Source organism: Gekko japonicus, unplaced genomic scaffold (assembly GCF_001447785.1).
Source record: "Gekko japonicus isolate JY-2015 unplaced genomic scaffold, Gekko_japonicus_V1.1 scaffold1966, whole genome shotgun sequence".
NCBI lineage: Eukaryota > Metazoa > Chordata > Lepidosauria > Squamata > Gekkonidae > Gekko > Gekko japonicus.
This window is the reverse complement of record NW_015164249.1, coordinates 147058-164083: the sequence shown is the minus strand read 5'-3', so window position 1 is coordinate 164083 and position 17026 is coordinate 147058. Positions and strand designations below refer to the sequence as shown.

Below are 17026 nucleotides of genomic sequence, written 5' to 3'. Positions count from 1 at the left end.
GACAGGACCAAAAGAAGTGTTCTTATTCCTAAACAGGGTCTTTTTGAAAGAAAATAAATCCAGATAGGACAGAGAAATCCAGTCATTTTTTAAAACAACTTTTCAAAATAAGCCAAAATAATTTCCTCAATGTACACTGTGCTTGTCAGAAGAATCCACCCACCTCTTCCTCCCTCCCTCCATCCCTCCCAAGATGTATGCTTGCACGCAAAAGCTTATACCTGGACCAAAAGAATGTTGGCCTTGAAGCTGCAATGGGACTCCAACTTTGATTTCTCTTTATCTTTCCTCCCCTCCCTCCCCAAAAGAGGAGCAGCAGCCCGGAGAAGGAAGCAGAAGCTGTGTGTGTGTGTGTGTGTGTGTGTGTGTATGTGTGTGTGTGTGTGTAAGGGAGGGAGGGAGGGAGGGAGGGAGGGGCACTTGTCTTTGTATATCTCCTGCAGGAAACAGACACAGAGCTCTCTGTGTGGGGGTGGAGGGGGGAGGCAAGAGGCAGGAAGCAGGAAGCAAAGAGCCATGGAGAGAGCTGGGAAAAAGCATGCTAGGGTGTGGCTCCAGGAGCAGCCATGGGAAAGGAAGCTGGAGAAGGAAGTTGATGGGGAGGTTGAGCCCCATGTGGGCCTCATCAGGCCCACGGGCCGCACGTTTGACACCCCTGCTTTAGAGTATTTCGACACGGGAGAGGATTCGATCACTTGTTCCACAACCTACGATCTTTAGTAGAAGAGCTTTGGAAGGGCCTCAACAAGGTAACTTTTTGGGCCGAGCAACAAACACGTAAGGGAGTGTGGGGTGGTGATTACTTACTATACTCCTGATGTATAAACTGGTTGCATGGCTTGGTACAGCTTCAGAAACGGCCGACAAACTGGAAAACAAAGTTGAACAATATATCAGCATTGCGAAAAAGAAAGCGCTGCAAATGGGCTTTTAAGAATGCCAGGAGTGCTCGCAAAGTTAACATTTTGATCGACCAGAATTTCTGTTCTCAAAGGTAGCCAGAGGGGAATATACCCATTTGGCGTCGGCAGCTCTCACAGGTAAATGTGTCCAGTCGGTCTCTTCTGTCATTTCTCGGGTGGATGGAAGGCAGCTGCCATATTGTTCCCGGAAAGTATTACAGTTTGTTCTTTTGCACGAGGATCCGAGAGACTCCTGTTTTCCCAGACTCCGTTTGGGGCAGGGAGAGATACCTTTCCCCTCGTAGAGCTGATTTGCGCCAGGACGGGTTGCCAGCCAGGAAGTGACTGCCCTCTGGCCATTGGTTGGAGAAAGGATGCTACCAACCAACCAGAGTTCCTCCAGAAAGGAAGTGTCCCCATTCAACAGAATGACATCATTGACAATACGCCTAGCACTGATAAGGTCCTCTTCAGCAGTCACCTCCAGAAGTCCTAGCCGGGATACATACTTCCTAAAAGCCTTCCCTCTCTTCTGGAAGTTAACTGGTAGGGAAGGAGAATTCTTTCAGGACAGCGGAAGGAAGTTCAGGTACAACCTGCCAAGAAGTTCTGTGCTGTCCCACTGAGTTCCATAAGAAGAAGAAGAAGAGATTGGATTTATACCCCGCCCTTCACTTGGAGTCTCAGAGCGGCTTTCAAACTCCTTTCCCTTCCCCTCCCCACAACAGACACCCTGTGAGGTGGGTGGGGCTGAGAGAACTCTGACACAAACTGCTCTTTTTCAAGGACAGTTGTGCCAGAGCTTGTGACTGACCCAAGGTCACATCAGCAGGTGCAAGTGGAAGAGTGGGGAATCAAACCCGGTTCTCCCAGATTAGAGTCCGCGCACTTTAACCACGACACCAAACATAAGAGATGACCACACACTGGAGAAGTCTTACCAGCCATTCTAAGGTGCTGGCGGCATCCCGGAGAGCCTTCTCCGCCCATCAGTGGAAGAGAAAGGCACGGAAGCGGCTGATTGGGCAGTGCTGGGGTGTGGTGGGCGGAGCAAGAAGTGGATCCACGCTGAGGTACGGAAACCAAAGACGCGGGATGGATTTCTACCTCTGAGCTCAGGAGGGGACGAGGCTGCGATTAGCGCGGGGACTGTAGCCTATCTGAAGAGTTATCGGCACGGACCCCAAATTCCGTAAAGAACTAGGGACAAAGACAACGGCCTGCAAAACAACTCACCTCCGCCAGCATCAAAGCTTGGGATGCCATGCAAGATGACGTAGTGCAGGAAGAGAGGGGTGGTGTTCATTTTCACAGACCCAGAGAGGAGGCCGCTCAGAAAGTGCACATACCTGGAAAAAAACAGAGGGATCGTCATTGTAGGTCGACAAAAGCAAACACAACAATATCGTCCCATCTGGGAAAAGAATTCCATTTAAAATGGTAGTCCGGAGGAAACTGAGAAGCATAACTCCTAATCTCGCTTTATGGTTTTGGAAAGAGGACCCAACAATCATCAGATTCACGTGTGTCCATTCTAAGAAGTGGCAAACAATAAATATCACCTGTAATCCAGCAATTGGTAGTAAGACAGTCGTAACTGCAACCAGTGTTCCCTCTAAGCTGAGTTCATGTGAGCTAGCTCACATGAGCCAGTTTGGTGTAGTGGTTAAGTGTGCGGACTCTAATCTGGGAGAACTGTGTTTGATTCCCCACTCCTCCACATGCAGCTGCTGGTGTGACCTTGGGCCAGTCACAAGCTCTGGCACAGCTGTTCCTGAAAGAGCAGAGTGAAGGGCGGGGTATAAATCCAATCTCTTCTTCTTCTTCTACAGTTTTTTAGCCTCCGGCTCACACATTTTTGTTGTAGCTCAGGAGGGATGGCTCCAGAGCAAACTGATTGATGCCGCCGCGAAATCGCTCACTCACAACTTCAACGCCAGTAGCCCACAAAGTAGAATTTTTGCTCACAAGACTCCACAGCTTAGAGGGAGCGTTGATTGTGACAAGGATGTCCTTTGACGATATGCCTTGAAAAGAAAGCAAGCAGACGGAGGCACATCTGCCTTATGAAGCCAAGCGGGCTCACCTTTAATTAATGCTATAGGTACACGTGGACACGTGGTCCTTTTAGCTGGAGATGCTGAAGACTGAACTTCTGCATTGCAAGCAAATGCTCTAACACTGAGCCACACCCCCTTCAAAGACCTCCTTCACACACCCATTCAGAAGAGCTAGAAATCTGAGAGCGGAGATTGACAGGAAGCCAGATTTTGGCACAGTACCATATCCAGTGCTATGGTTAAGTGAGCGTGGGCACACTCCCTGAGTATGAGTCAGAGCTTTTTACATTTGACTTTCAACATTTGGGACTACACTAAACTGAATATAAGGGAGGCTGCCAGGGAACCCTCCTAAGAGTTGGCAGACATTGGTTCAGAGGGGGGGGAAATAAGTATGCAGACATTTGGGTGGGACTAACAAAAGAGGGTGGCAGACAGGTAATGTTCAGCTAAGGACAGAGACTCTTTCCATTTTCAAGAAAGATAAAAGGGACATCCCAACGGGGAACCCAAAGCCGCTTACATCGTTCTCCTCTCCTCCGTTCTATACTCACAACAACCTTGTGAGGTAGGTTAGGCTGAGAGTGTGTGACTGGCCCAAGGTCACCAGTGAGTTTCCATGGCAGAGCAGGGATTTGAACCTGGGTCTCCCAGATCCCGGTCTGACTTGCCTGTTGCTTCCAAGACTTCCCAAGGCATACTTCTCCAAGGGAGGCAGAGCTGTTTGAGCCCCTCCCTTCACAGGTGGCCACTGCAGCAGATAAAGGGACTCTGAATGACGGTGGGAGGGGCTATTCTAATCTGCTGCATTTGCATCCCAGGCCAAGTTACTCAGACTGGCCCTTTTCACTCCAGAATTCTTTCCTGTCTGTTGGTTAAGTCGAAAGGACAGCAATTCAACAAGTGCTGCCTTGCTGGCGGATTCTTCCCTGATTCTGCTTGCACAAGGTTCATTTAAATCATCTTCCCTTGGAGAAATCCAGCCAGGTTGAGCAAAATGCAATTTCCGGTATGGCAATGAATCACTAGCTCCAAGCGGATGGTCAAACTGGACGTGGTAGGATATAGCGATTGTGCTGGCCTGTCCAGGAAAATCACCTGCCCCTCTCTAGCCCTGTGCCCACCCAGCCGACTCAACATTAAAAAGGGGCCAACACAAAGAGTTCAGCGCTTGTCAGCCTGAGCCATGGAATCCATAACACTCAAGGGGGCTCATCTACAGTAGATGTGTGATACAAGCAGGGCTATTTTTGGGCAGGAACACGCAGGAACGCGGTGCCGGCTGGCTCCAAAGTTGGCCACGCCCAGCAGGAACTCATTAGCATAACAGGCCACACCCAACAGCAGAAACTCATTGGGATTGGCTACATTAGGGGTGTGTGGCCTAACATGCAAAGGAGTTCCTGCTCCAAAAAAAGCCCTGGGTTTTGTCAACAAACAAGGTAACCAGAATAAGAAGAGAAAGGTGGGTGTGGCTGGATAACCACACTTCTGGTAACATGGGGGTACGGCCTAATGTGCTAATGAGCTGCGCTGTCAGGGGTGTGGCCCAATATGCTAATGAGCTCTTGCTGTTGGGTGTGGCCTATTATGCTAATGAGTTCCTGCTGGGCTTTTTCTACAAAAAGAGCCCTGGATACAAGTAGACTCTCAATCACACAAGAAGAGATTGGATTTATACCCTGCCCTTCACGACCCGAAGGAGTCTCAGAGTGACTTAAGGTAAGAGCTGTCCTTGAAAAAGAGCAGTTTCTGTCGGAGCTCTCTCAGCCCCACCCACCTTACAGGGTGTCTGTTGTGGGGAGGGGAAGGGAAAGGAGTTTGTAAGCCGCTCTGAGACTCCCTTGGGTAGTGAAGGGCGGGGTAGGAATCCAATCTCTTCTTCTTCTTACAATCTCCTCTCCCTTTCCCTCCCCACAACTGACACCCTCGGAGGTAGGTGGGGCTGAGAGAGCTCGTTCGAGAACTGCCCTTGCGAGAACAGCTCTGAATGAACTTGTGACTGACAGAAGGTCACACCAGCAGCTGCATGTGGAGGAGGAGTGGGGAATATCAAACCCCGGTTCTCCCAGATTAGAGTTTGCACTCCTAATCACTACACCACCGGGGACTCAGAGAGTACTTCATTGTTCAGTGCACAGAAGCATTGTGCAAGTGCTGTCTTCCCTCCTGCGCTGTTTTCCCAAGAGGAAACGGTGTGTGTGTGGGGGGGAGATAGCTTATCTCAGGCGCCATGTGTCCTCCGTCACATGATCCCAGGTCACATGGAGCACAAGACAGTGGCAAAAAGGGTCCCTTTGTGGGCATTCCGGCTCACAAAAATGGTGCAGGAGGGAAGGCTGAAATGCCGTCTCCTCGCATGCAGACTTCTGGAGCTGCGTCATGTGACAGCGTGGTTACTAAGGTGAAGAAGAAGAAGAGAAAAGATTGGATTTATACCCCTCCGTTCACTACCCAAAGGTGCCTCAGAGCGGCTTACAAACCCCTTTCCCTTCCCCTCCTCACAACGGACACCTTGTGAGGCAGGTGGGGCTGAGAGAGCTTTGACAGAAACTGCTCTTTTTCAAGGACAGCTCTTATCAGAACTACGGCTTGCCCAAGGTCATCCAGCCAGGTGCAAGTGGAAGAGGGGGGAATCAAACCCGGTTCTCCCAGATTAGAGTCCGTGCACTTCACCACTACACCAAACTGTCTCTACAGCAAACTGGCTGAGCCCCACCTCCACTAAAAGTGACTAAGAATCATGCCAGAGCAACCCCCCCACCCCACCCACATCACCCACCTCGTGTAAACAAGCCTCTCAATTTTGTGATGGGGTCAGGGCCTGAACTATACACACCTAGTCCAACGATTGTGTGATTCTGACTCCCTCTTCTGCGTATGTTTTCAGCATCTGCACGAAACTAATTCGGCTGTAGACGTGTCAAAAGGGCCACAGGTGGAAGACCACATTTGCCTCAAATGGAATAAGGAGCTCTGAGTGGGAGAGCCACACATTGAACATGCAGATTCTGCCGCATCCGGGCCACCCGGCTGCCATAAAGGTGTTGCGGCACAGGCTGCCCATACTATCCGGAGGGTTTTTGGTTCTCGCAGCTGCTTGTTTGGGAAAGGCTGCGGGGAGATCAGGTCTGTTTATCCTGCACCCCGGCCATCTCGACAGGGCCCTTGCAAACATCTTCATTCCTTTTGCTCCCACGGTGCCCCGAGGAGCAATGTTTACAAGTGTACATTCAGCCCCTTTTTAATAAAGCGGCGCTTTTGTGCAGACGGGACAGCTGAATGGGAAACGGAGCTCTCCAAGCTAAATATTTATTAAAATGTAAAAGCCTCGGGGAAACGTGTTGTTATTTTTTCCACTGTGTAGGCAGCTGCGTGGGCCTCCAGCGAAACGGAGCGGCTCACTGGGAAAGTTTTGATCCGGAGAGGGAGAAACAGAGCTGCTTGCCCAACTGGGTTTCCACACAACGGTTGTTGTCTCAGTGGCCAGCAAGGCCCCTCTCTTTAAACAAGGGTGAAAATTGCTGCGTGCCGGACGATAAAGGGGCTGGGTCGCTAGGGTGACCAAATCAAGCCACCGGTCCAACTTCTTCCTTTCTTTTCCCTTCGGACACTTTAACGATAAGAGCAAGTCCGTCGGTCCACCCTACTTCTCTTCCCATTTGGGAATTTCAAAGCCCTCAAGGTAACCCCGAACGGAGCCGCTTCTTCAAATCAAGCCACACCAAGTACTAAAGCTCTAGGTCACGGCAACCTCTTAAGGAGGCATTGGCTGGGGTCCTTGGAGATGCTGGCCAGCCTCCTGGTTTCGATACTGGAGGTGAATTAAGGCAGCTTTCCATTTCGCACAGAAAATCCTCTGCAGCTGCAAAAACACACAAATGTCTTCTCCGCCTTTGCCAAATACGCTGCCTTATAGGCCGGCAAACTGCTTTTGAGCTAAGTTCCTGCGGCAGCTAAAGCTGTCATTCGGAATCTGCAATCCTAAACACAGTTATACCCTTGTAACAATGCTCCCTCTAAGCTGTGGAGTCTTGAGAGAGCCAGTTTAGTGTAGTAGTTAGGAGCGTGGACTCTAATCTGGGAGAACCGGGTTTGATTCCCCACTCCTCCACTTGCACCTGCTGGTGTGACCTTGGGTCAGTCACAAGCTCTGGCACAGCTGTCCTTGAAAAAGAGCAGTTTGTGTCAGAGTTCTCTCACCCCACCCACCTCACAGGGTGTCTGTTGTGGGGAGGGGAAGGGAAAGGAGATTGTAAGCTGCTCTGAGACTCCCTTGGGTAGTGAAGGGCAGGGTATAAATCCAATCTCTTCTTCTTCTTCTTGTGAGCAAAAATTCTACTTTGTAAGCCGCCGGCATTAAAGCTCAGCGAGGGATTTGGCTACTGCAGAAACTAGCTTGGCGCTGGAGCCCTCCTTCCTGAGCTGAGACAAAAATGTGTGAGCCGGAGGCTAAAAAACGGTGAGCTGGCTCACAATAACTCGGCTTAGAGGGAACACTGCCTTGTAAATCCCACTGACTTCACTGACTGATCGCTATAGAAGGCTGTACCTCTGTTAGCCAGGTCTCATCCGATCTCAGAAGTTAAGCAGGATCGGACTTGGTTAGGGCTTGGATGGGAGACCACCAAAGGAAGTCTAGGATTGCTATGCAGGGGCAGGCCATGGCAAACCACCTCTGAGTATCTCTTGCCTTGAAAACCCTACACAGGCAGTGTTCCCTCTAAGCTGAGTAAGTGTGAGCTAGCTCACAGTTCTTTAGCCTCCGGCTCACACATTTTTGTCTGCGCTCAGGAAGGGAGGGCTCCAGAGCAAACTAATTGATGCAGTAGCCAAATTGCTCGCTCACAACTTTAATGCCAGGAGCTCACAAAGCAGAATTTTTGCTCACAAGACTCCACAGCATAGAGGGAGGAACTTTCCACCATCAATGACTCTGCTTAGGATTTACACTGTAAGATCACAAGATGGATGTATGATTTCTTCAAATGTCACCATTTGGAACCGAACAACATGTCCTGATGTGTACTATAGCACCTAGTTGCTGTTACTGTGGAAATACTCACAGGGGCATATCAGTGATAACACACATTTAACTTTTTGTTTACCGTGATAACAGAATCTCAGGGGGGGGGGAAGGCATGACTGTTAGATGAGTCTGACAAAACACACATCTGACAAAGACGGTTAGTTTTAGCAGCACGAAGCTAGTATGATCCTGTTACTTAACATCCCCACAATCTCATGTGGCGCACAACTAAATCACGAGTTTATAAAACCCCAGATTCATACTACAGATTCATCTATGCCATGTGAACCCCGTAAAGAAAAAGATACAAGCAGTCAGGAACGGAAGGATGGGTAAAGAGAGATACATCGATGGTTTATTACGATCCGAGATCAGAAATCAGACTCATCTTTACAAGATAAGGAAATTGTTTCATCTAATATACATTAGAAGGAGTTATTGAATTTTTTGACTTAGGAAAGTATGTAGTAATTGATACATTTTGGATCTTTTCTCTGTATGTTGTACTTGACTATGGATAGAAGTAGTAGTTTATATTTATGATTATTTATGGTTCCGTTTTGTAGGATACGGCTGTACAGTTATGCTGGAAATTTTAATAATAATAATAAAAAGAAAGCAGACTCATCAAATGACACAGACATTAAAGAGAAATTAACAGAGGAAGAAACTCAGGAACATGTCATCGTGATAGAGAGAAACAGTCAATTAAAGGAAAATTAAAATACCTTTTCTGAGACGGCTGCATTAAGGCAGAAACTTTATCATCAAAGAATTTCTTCATTGCAAACCTGTCCAGGGCTTGATCAGCACTGATAAGGGAGAGAAACGGGGAAAAATGCTTATGGGAGTAAACACAGGAATACGATCATCACACCGTGACACAAACCAAGAAACTGAAGACGACTGGGTGTTAACTGGCCAATGAACTGTCAGTTCAGTCCTAAACAGAGTCACATCCTATAGCCAGCTTGGTGTAGTGGTTAAGTGCGCGGACTCTAATCTGGGAGAACCGGGTTTGATTCCCCACTCCTCGACTTGCACCTGGCTGGATGACCTTGGGAAAGCCGTAGTTCTGACAAGAGCTGTCCTTGAAAAAGAGCCGTTTCTGTCAAGAGCTCTCTCAGCCCCACCTACCTCACAGGGTGTCTGTGGTGGGGAGGGGAAGGGAAGGGAGTTTGTAAGCTGCTCTGAGACACCTTTGGGTAGTGAAGGGCGGGGTATAGATCCAATCTCTTCTTCTTCTTCTTATCTAAACCCATTGACTTCAGTGGGCTTCGAAGTGTGTAACTCTGTTTGGGATTGTACTGGGCACTACTAGGGCTGCCAAGTGGGGGCGGGAAAACCCCTGCTTTCCACTGCCGCGGAATCGGGCCCCGGGGGGAACTCTGCCCCCCGAAGCGCAGCGTGGCTGCGTCACCAGAGGTGACGCAACCACGTCGATCACGTTGGGGGCGTGGCCTCAATCGTCGGAGGGAAAACTCTATGGTTTTCCCTCCGACGATCGGGGCCACGCCCTCAACGTGACTGCAGTCACACGTCACTTCCAGTGACGTGCTGGCAGCGCGTGCGCGCTTTGCGCGCGCGCACGACAAGGGACAGCTCCCGGAGCACAGCGAGGCTCCCCCACCGGTGAGTAAAATTCACTTGGCAACCCTAGGCACTACAGATCTGAAAGGGACATCCATTTTATCAGTTGACAGCACCTAAATGTGCAACCCGAAAATGGCTTAAAATCGATAGTGCTGTTCCAAATAAAACTGGTCACGTGCCCCTCCCCTTCAACAGGCCTCTAACAAGAGAACAGTTTTCCCTCTGAGCTGAAAACATTCTAGCCTGTTGACATCTGCCTGGAATTCAATAATCATTACAGCAAAGAGCTCTGTGTCTAACTGGACAGGATAAGATCCAGGTGGTCAGCCATGTTGGTCTGAAGCCGTAGAACAAAAAAAATCTGTTTTCTTGGTTGCTGCAAAAAACTCCCAAAACCTTTTGTTTACTCATTTCAAGATCATTTATGGAAACTAAACACCACCTACTCCTATCTCCTCAGTCTTTAGCTTCCCATGTTAACACTTTCCAAAGAACCCTTTGGAACCTGCGGCACTGCAAAGATTCTGGGATATATCTAGTCATACAGGGCTCCAACCAAGCCTGTTGGGAAGGATTGGTGGAGTTGAGCAAGCCTTCTTTCAGAGGAATTTTCCCATCTTTATCAGGCTTCCAAAATTATATCCTAGGCATCCAAGCTGCAATTGCTGATTCCCTTGGATCCCTGAGAGATGGAGGGGTGCATGTGTGAGTGGTCCAGCTCTTGTGTAAAGAAGTCAATCAGACAACATCTTTGCCGAGAAGGCACTGTTTGTGAGCTGTTCACCTGATAAAGGGGGGCACACTTGTGGGTTTCCACAATGGAACAGGTCACAGTCTCCCCAGAACTGTTTCAGGCCAGAAGAAATAATGCAAGCAAGAAAGCTGAATGTCCTTCTCCATGCATGCCACAATCATAGTCTGAACAGGGCCTCACATATGGGTGGACTGAACCTGTGTAGTCCATATTGTGTAAAGAGATATTTTGTCTGATGACCTCATTGTATCTGAAGAAGTGAGCAGTGACGAAAGCTCATCCTCTGCCACCAATTTTGTTAGTCTTTAAGGTGCTACTGGACTCTTACTCTTTTCTACTGCTACGGACAGACTAATATGGCTACCCATCTTGGTCATTGTCTCTGAGGATGGGAGGAGGTGTTCCATCAAGTGCGTTCCATCGAGTACTCTTATTCCAACATGTCATGATCTGGGCTGTGCTACCAGAGGCCTACTAGGCCCAGAGAACCTGGCTAGCAGTAAGTAAGGCTAGGCCTACAACTCCCAGAAGCCCCTAAGAGGTTTTGGAGCCAAAATTGACCAACAGGAAAAGAGGAGGGCTTGGAATAAAAGATCTGGTGCAGCAGGGAAAGCTTGTTCTTTTTCCCAAAGGGCAAAGCCAGAAAGAAGGCTGCTTCAAGGAAGAAACCCTCATCCTGAGGGAAGGGTGAGTAATCTAAGGCCATTTGAGATAGTGAGCGAGGGACAGTATATTTAGACACATTAGGGCATTTTATTTCTTTTCACCCACTTACTGTTTATTCCTGCACCTTGTTTGTTTGACCTCCTATAAAATAATCCATTTTCATTGTTCACTCTGCCTGGTCCTCACACTCATTTTGTCTAAAAGGGAGATCTAAAGGCTTGGGAGGATGATCTGAGCTTTCTCAGAAGAGCCTGGAACCAGAGTGGTGGAAGTGTCAGGTGACACCCCACTTGAGCCGTCACGGTGACAGACACAGAAAACATATACTGGCATTACACCAGATATAAAATCAATCGGGGCCATACATTTGGCCATATATAAAATCAATTAGGGCCACACGTTTGGTAACTTAGGGCTAAAACAAGATATGCTGCAACCAGAAGAGCAACCACAAAGTGCTCCTCCTCCATGCCACCTATAAGAACTGACCTCGTGTTGTGACATCTCAACATTCCCAGTGTTTTAATATGTTATCGAAGGTTTTCATGGCCGGAGTTCATTAGTTATGGTAGATTTTCCAGACTGTATAGCTGTGGTCTTGGCATTGTAGGACTCTCTGTGTCAAGATGAGAAGAAAAATGGTAGGCAGGTAATTTATATCTACTCAGCCCTACCCCACCTTCCTGAGTAGATATAAATTACCTGAGTACCATTTTTTTCCCTCACCTTGACACAGAGAGTACTCCATCTTCCTGTGTTATACCTCTGAGGATGCCAGTCACAGCCGCTGGCGAAACGTCAGGTCCTACAATGCCAAGACTATGGCCATACAGCCCGAAAAATCTACCACAACTAATTCCTACCGTTTTTTTCCCCAGCCTGCCATTTGGAGCTGAGGTGAGAAAAGGCAAGGAAGTACTTCTTCACCCAAAGAGTAATTAACAAGCTTCAAGAGGGGATTGGAGAAACATATGGAGCAGAGGTCCATTAGTGGCTGTTAGTCACAAGGTATAGATGAAACACTCTGTCTGGGGCAGCAATGCTTTGTATTCTTGGTGCTTAGGGGGCAACAGTGGGAGGGCTTCTGGAGTTCTGGCCCCGCTGGTGGATCTCCTGATGATGCAGAGTGTTGGACAGTATGGGCCATGGGCCTGATCCAACCTGGCTTCTCGTTAGGGCTGCCAAGTGGGTGCGGGGGGCAGGTAAACCCCCGCTTTGGAGGCCCAATTTCCGCCGCCGCGGATTCGGGCCCCAGGGAGAACTCCGCCCCCGGAAGCTCAGCGTGGCTGCTTCACCAGAGGTGACGCAACCACATCAATCACGTTGGGGGCGTGGCCCTGATCGTCAGAGGGAAAACTCTATGGTTTTCCCTCCGACGATCCGGGCCACGCCCCCAACGTGATCGACGTCGCATGTCACTTCCGGGACGTGCTGGTAGTGCACACACTCACATCTGAGGAGAGCTCCCAGAGCCCAGCGACGCTCCCCCGCCGGTAAGGAGATTCGACTTGGCAACCCTACTTCTCGTATGTTCTTATGGAAGAGGGAAGGTGGTAACTAGACAGTTAGCCTAACATCTGGTTTAGCCCTGAGACAGATGCACTCCACAGATTTATGAGCCAGGCGATTATATATTTCCCCCCATCCTTCTTGAACAACTTCCCTGTACTCTGCACAGGCTGCAATGTTGCTTAGTGGAAATGGGCCTGGGTGGGAAATCACAGAGCATTCAGGTTCTCAGTCTTGAAAGATAGGCAGACGTTTCTGTGTGGCTTCCCTTACCTTGCCGATACATTTGTGAAATGCATATATGATGATATCACGACTCCGATTCTTCCTTTTCCACCCTGTGAAAAAAATAATAATTAAGGAAGCGATGGCATCATACTCTGTTATTTAATCCTTACTCCAGAAGACAGGTTAAAACTTCCAAGACTCAGCAGCGCTCTCCCAATCTATATATCTAATAGCCAAGTTGCCCCCTTCATGCAGATATCTAAACCCACACATCGGGGGCACTTGGGGGGCAGGGAGATTTTCCTGCACACTTGGAGCAGTCCCCAGGTGTGCAGAAAAAAATCTAAAAAGTTGAAAAAAATATACAGGGGATACTTAAATCCCCCCAAAAGTTAAAGAGCGTTCCCTGCACATGCGCAGAGAACGCTCTGGCCGTTGGGGGGGAGACTCGGCGTTAGGGAGGAGATCGTCGGGCCCGGCAGCTGGGAGCCGCTCAGGTCACGCTGCCAGAGCCGGAGGAGAGGAGAAAGTTGAAAAAAAATATACAGGGGATACTTAAATCCCCCCAAAAGTTAAAGAGCGTTCCCTGCACATGCGCAGAGAACGCTCTGGCCGTTGGGGGGGAGACTCGGCGTTAGGGAGGAGATCGTCGGGCCCGGCAGCTAGGAGCCGCTCAGGTCACGCTGCCAGAGCCGGAGGAGAGGAGATCGGTGGGCCCGGTGGCTGGGAGCCGCTCAGGTCGTGCCGCCGGAGCCGGGGGGAAAGCGTCCCCCCCCCCCCGCGAGTATCGCGGGCCCCCCTTCTTGTTCTTTATAATTGCCAACATATCTTCATTACATATGGGAGCTCAAAACAAAGCTATACATCAGAGTGGGGGGGAAATAATTTTTTTAAAAAAACCTCTCATCCTGGCCTGAGTAGCATCCTGCATGAGTTTTTTTCCCTTTCTTTGGCTGTTTTAAGACATGCCTGGGCAGCTTTGTAATTTCTGGCATGATGTGTTATTTTTATATATATATATATATATATATTCTGGAAAGTACGTCTACTCGCAGCAGGTATTATTAGTCTTTTTTCTTCTGACGCAGTGATTTATGGCAGCGACATCATTTAACGAGCGTCTTCACAATGTTTCAAAACCTTATTAAACGCACGACACGCAGTCAGTACAAATTACCAAAAAAATAATTCCTACTAGCCACAGCTTGCCTCCAAATTATGGAGTAAACAAATTAAGCAAGAGTGCAGCAGGAGACTTATAGGACCAATAAATCAAACTACGGCAGGTTGATCTACTCATTTAAGAAAAGGGGAGAAAAAAAATATTTTGTTTAAAAGTCAATGGTTGGCTGTTTGCTGTTTCAAAAAAAGCTCATGTTGTGTTTTTCTTTATTATAGCTTTTTGAAAAAAAGAAAAAAAGAAAATCTAGGGAAGGGGCCATAATATTGAGAAAGAGCTAATAATCGGGAATGTAGCTTAATCTGGTCTCCTCGGTTAAAGGACTTCAATTAACATGGAAGAGATATAGGATTGTCAAGTTGCTCCATCTCGCCGGCAGGGGGGCTTTGGGGGGGCGTTCTGGGAGTGGGCGGGGCAGAGTGATGTCAGCATATCAGTGACATCAGGGGCGACGTTCTGCTTTTGGGGCAAAGGTAAAGGTAAAGGTTTCCCTTGCTCAAAAGCTAGTCGAATCCGACTCTAGGGGGCGGTGCTCATCTCCATTTCCAAGTCAAAGAGCCAGCACTGTCTGAAGACTACTCCATGGTCATGTGACCGGCATGACTAAACGCCGAGGCGCACGGAACGCTGTTACCTTCCCACCGAAGTGGAACCTATTTACCTACTTGCAATTTCTTGCTTTCAAACTGCTAGGTTGACAGGACCTGGGGCCAGAGACGGGAGCTCACTTCATCATGTGGCACTCAGGTCTCAAACTGCCGAGCTACCGACCTTCTGGTCTGCAACTCAGCATCTTAACCTCTGAGCCACCGCAGCAAAACTCTATGGTAAAAACCACCTCAAATCACAGAGTTTTGTTCAAAAAGCAGAGTGTCACCCCCAGACATCACCGATGTGCTAACGTGACGTCTGGGTGACGTCAGCACGTCGTGCAGGATGACATTGTTTGGGGCGTGGGGAGGAATTTCTTCCCACCAGCCAGCTGGTTTGTGGAAGCGGGGGATTCCCCCGCCTGGACCTGGAGAATGGAAAGCCTACAGAGATATCATGTGCCATCAGGTTGCTTCTAACTTATGGTGACTCTACGAATGAATGTCCTCCAGAATGTCCTATGCTTAACAGCAGGGGTCATTTCGTAGAAAAAGAGGTGCAGGATCTCATTAGCATAACTCATTAGCATAACTTGTTTGCATATGCCACACACCCTGACATCACCGGAAGTGTGTCAGAAGGCAACACCCACCGCTCAGACTCCACTGGACTGTTTTGGATTGCTAGCTATGGGGGGGGGGACGTGCAGATCTGCCCTCACAGAGGAGGGAGATCTTGTACCTGAAGATGGGCCAGGGTAAGGCTCTGCAACTTACCTGACTGCTTCTTGCTCCTCGTGGCCTGACTGAGGGCTGCTGGGAGCCTACTCCTTGGGAGGAAAGCTATGGAAAACCTAGATGGCATAATAAAAAGTAAAGGCAGGAAATTGCCCATTGTTCCAGTCTTGCAAACTGAGGGCCACGGCTTCCTTGATTTGAGTCCACCCATCTCCTGTTGGGCCTTCCTCCTTGCCTACTGCTTTCAACTTTCCCTAGCATTAATGTCTTTTCCAGAGAGTCTTGTCAGGCATACAGGGAGGTACATTTAGACATGAACTAATCCAGTTGACAGGGGTTCTACCAGAGCCTCTCTGAGGTTCAGAAAGGGCCAGGACCCTTCAAGCTTCTGAGAACCTCCAGCCATAATTAAAAAAATAATAATATGAGAACAAAATAGCACTGAAGAAGAGTGCCAAAATGTATATCATAAAGCTCTGGAGTTGAGGGTGTGTCACGTTTTGATCCGATAAGGAAAATGTACAAATATCTGAGTCCCCCTTTTAGCTGGAGGTCCAGGGCCACGTGGCCCCCCTGCCCCCCTCAGCCCTTGGGTGGTACCTACGCAGCCACCAGACTGTGTCTTCAATCTTGCGTGGGAGATATAATAATACAGCATATACGGCTAGACTTTGCCACTGTAACTCTGGATGCATTGAGACAGTTTCACATATCTGTTTGCACTGTCAATTTTATGTAGATATACGTTTTAGATATTTAGAGAGCCAGTTCGGTGTAGTGGTTAAGTGTACAGACTCTAATCTGGGAGAACCGGGTTTGATTCCCCACTCCTCCACTTGCACCTGGCTGGATAACCTTGGGCAAGCCATAGCTCTGATAAGAGCCGTCCTTGAAAAAGAGCAGTTTCTTTCAAGAGCTCTCTCAGGCCCACCTACCTCACAGGGTGTCTGTTGTGGGGAGGGGAAGGGAAAGGAGTTTGTAAGCCGCTCTGAGACTCCTTTGGGTAGTGAAGGGCGGGATATAAATCCAATCTCCTCCTCTCCTCCTCCTCCTAGATATTTAAACCCTATTTTAGCCAACATGACAGACCTTCCTGGTGCTTTAAAAGTGCACCCTCTTCTGAATGACTCCGCACCTGAAATATCAGTGAAGGCTGATTTTTACAATCAGCTACAAAGCTACGACAGGGAAAACGATCAAAATGAGCAACACCTTGTAGTGTGCAAAATGCTTGGTTTTATATGTATGGTTTTATATGTATATTTTTTAATAGTAACCCATTTTTAAGGTATTGTTTTATGCCAATGGAGCTGCGGTGGCTCAAGTGGTTAAGACGCTGAACTGCAGGCTGTGGAAGGTCGGTGGTTCAGAGGTTCGAGACCCGAGATCCCGAGTGCCTGATGACTGAGTGAGCTCCCATCTCTAGTTCCAGTTCCTGCCAACCTAGCAGTTCGAAAGCAAGAAATTGCAAGTAGATAAATAGGTACCACTTCGGTGGGAAGGTAACAGCGTTCTGTGCGCCTTGGTGTTTAGTCATGCCGGCCACATGACCACGGAAACATCTTCGGACAGCGCTGGCTCTTCGGCTTTGAAATGGAGATGAGCACCGCAACCCTAGAGTCGGATTCGACTAGCTTTCGAGCAAGGGGACCTTTACCTTTTACCTTTATGCCAACAAAGGCTAACTGACTGACTGACACCAGACTGTGTCACATCAGGTTGTCTTCATTTGGGATGAACGTGGGTGAGCAGAGGGGGGATTCAGTGGGAGAATTCC

General features: G+C 48.6%; 1 protein-coding gene across 1 annotated transcript in view; it reads right to left on the bottom strand.

Moving 5' to 3' along the window:
- The window catches only part of TNS3 (tensin 3), a gene marked incomplete at its 3' end in the record, with an annotated part of 182765 nt that extends 169920 nt beyond the window's left edge, over positions 1 to 12845 (bottom strand). Inside the window, exons 1-4 of the mRNA XM_015408650.1 lie at positions 12787 to 12845; positions 8720 to 8803; positions 2139 to 2251; positions 808 to 868 (exon numbers count right to left, since the gene is read on the bottom strand). Of these exons, the coding sequence (XP_015264136.1) occupies positions 808 to 868; positions 2139 to 2251; positions 8720 to 8803; positions 12787 to 12812 (284 nt within the window). The remainder of the gene's footprint in view (positions 1 to 807; positions 869 to 2138; positions 2252 to 8719; positions 8804 to 12786) is intronic.
- Between the last annotated feature and the right edge of the window lie 4181 nt (positions 12846 to 17026).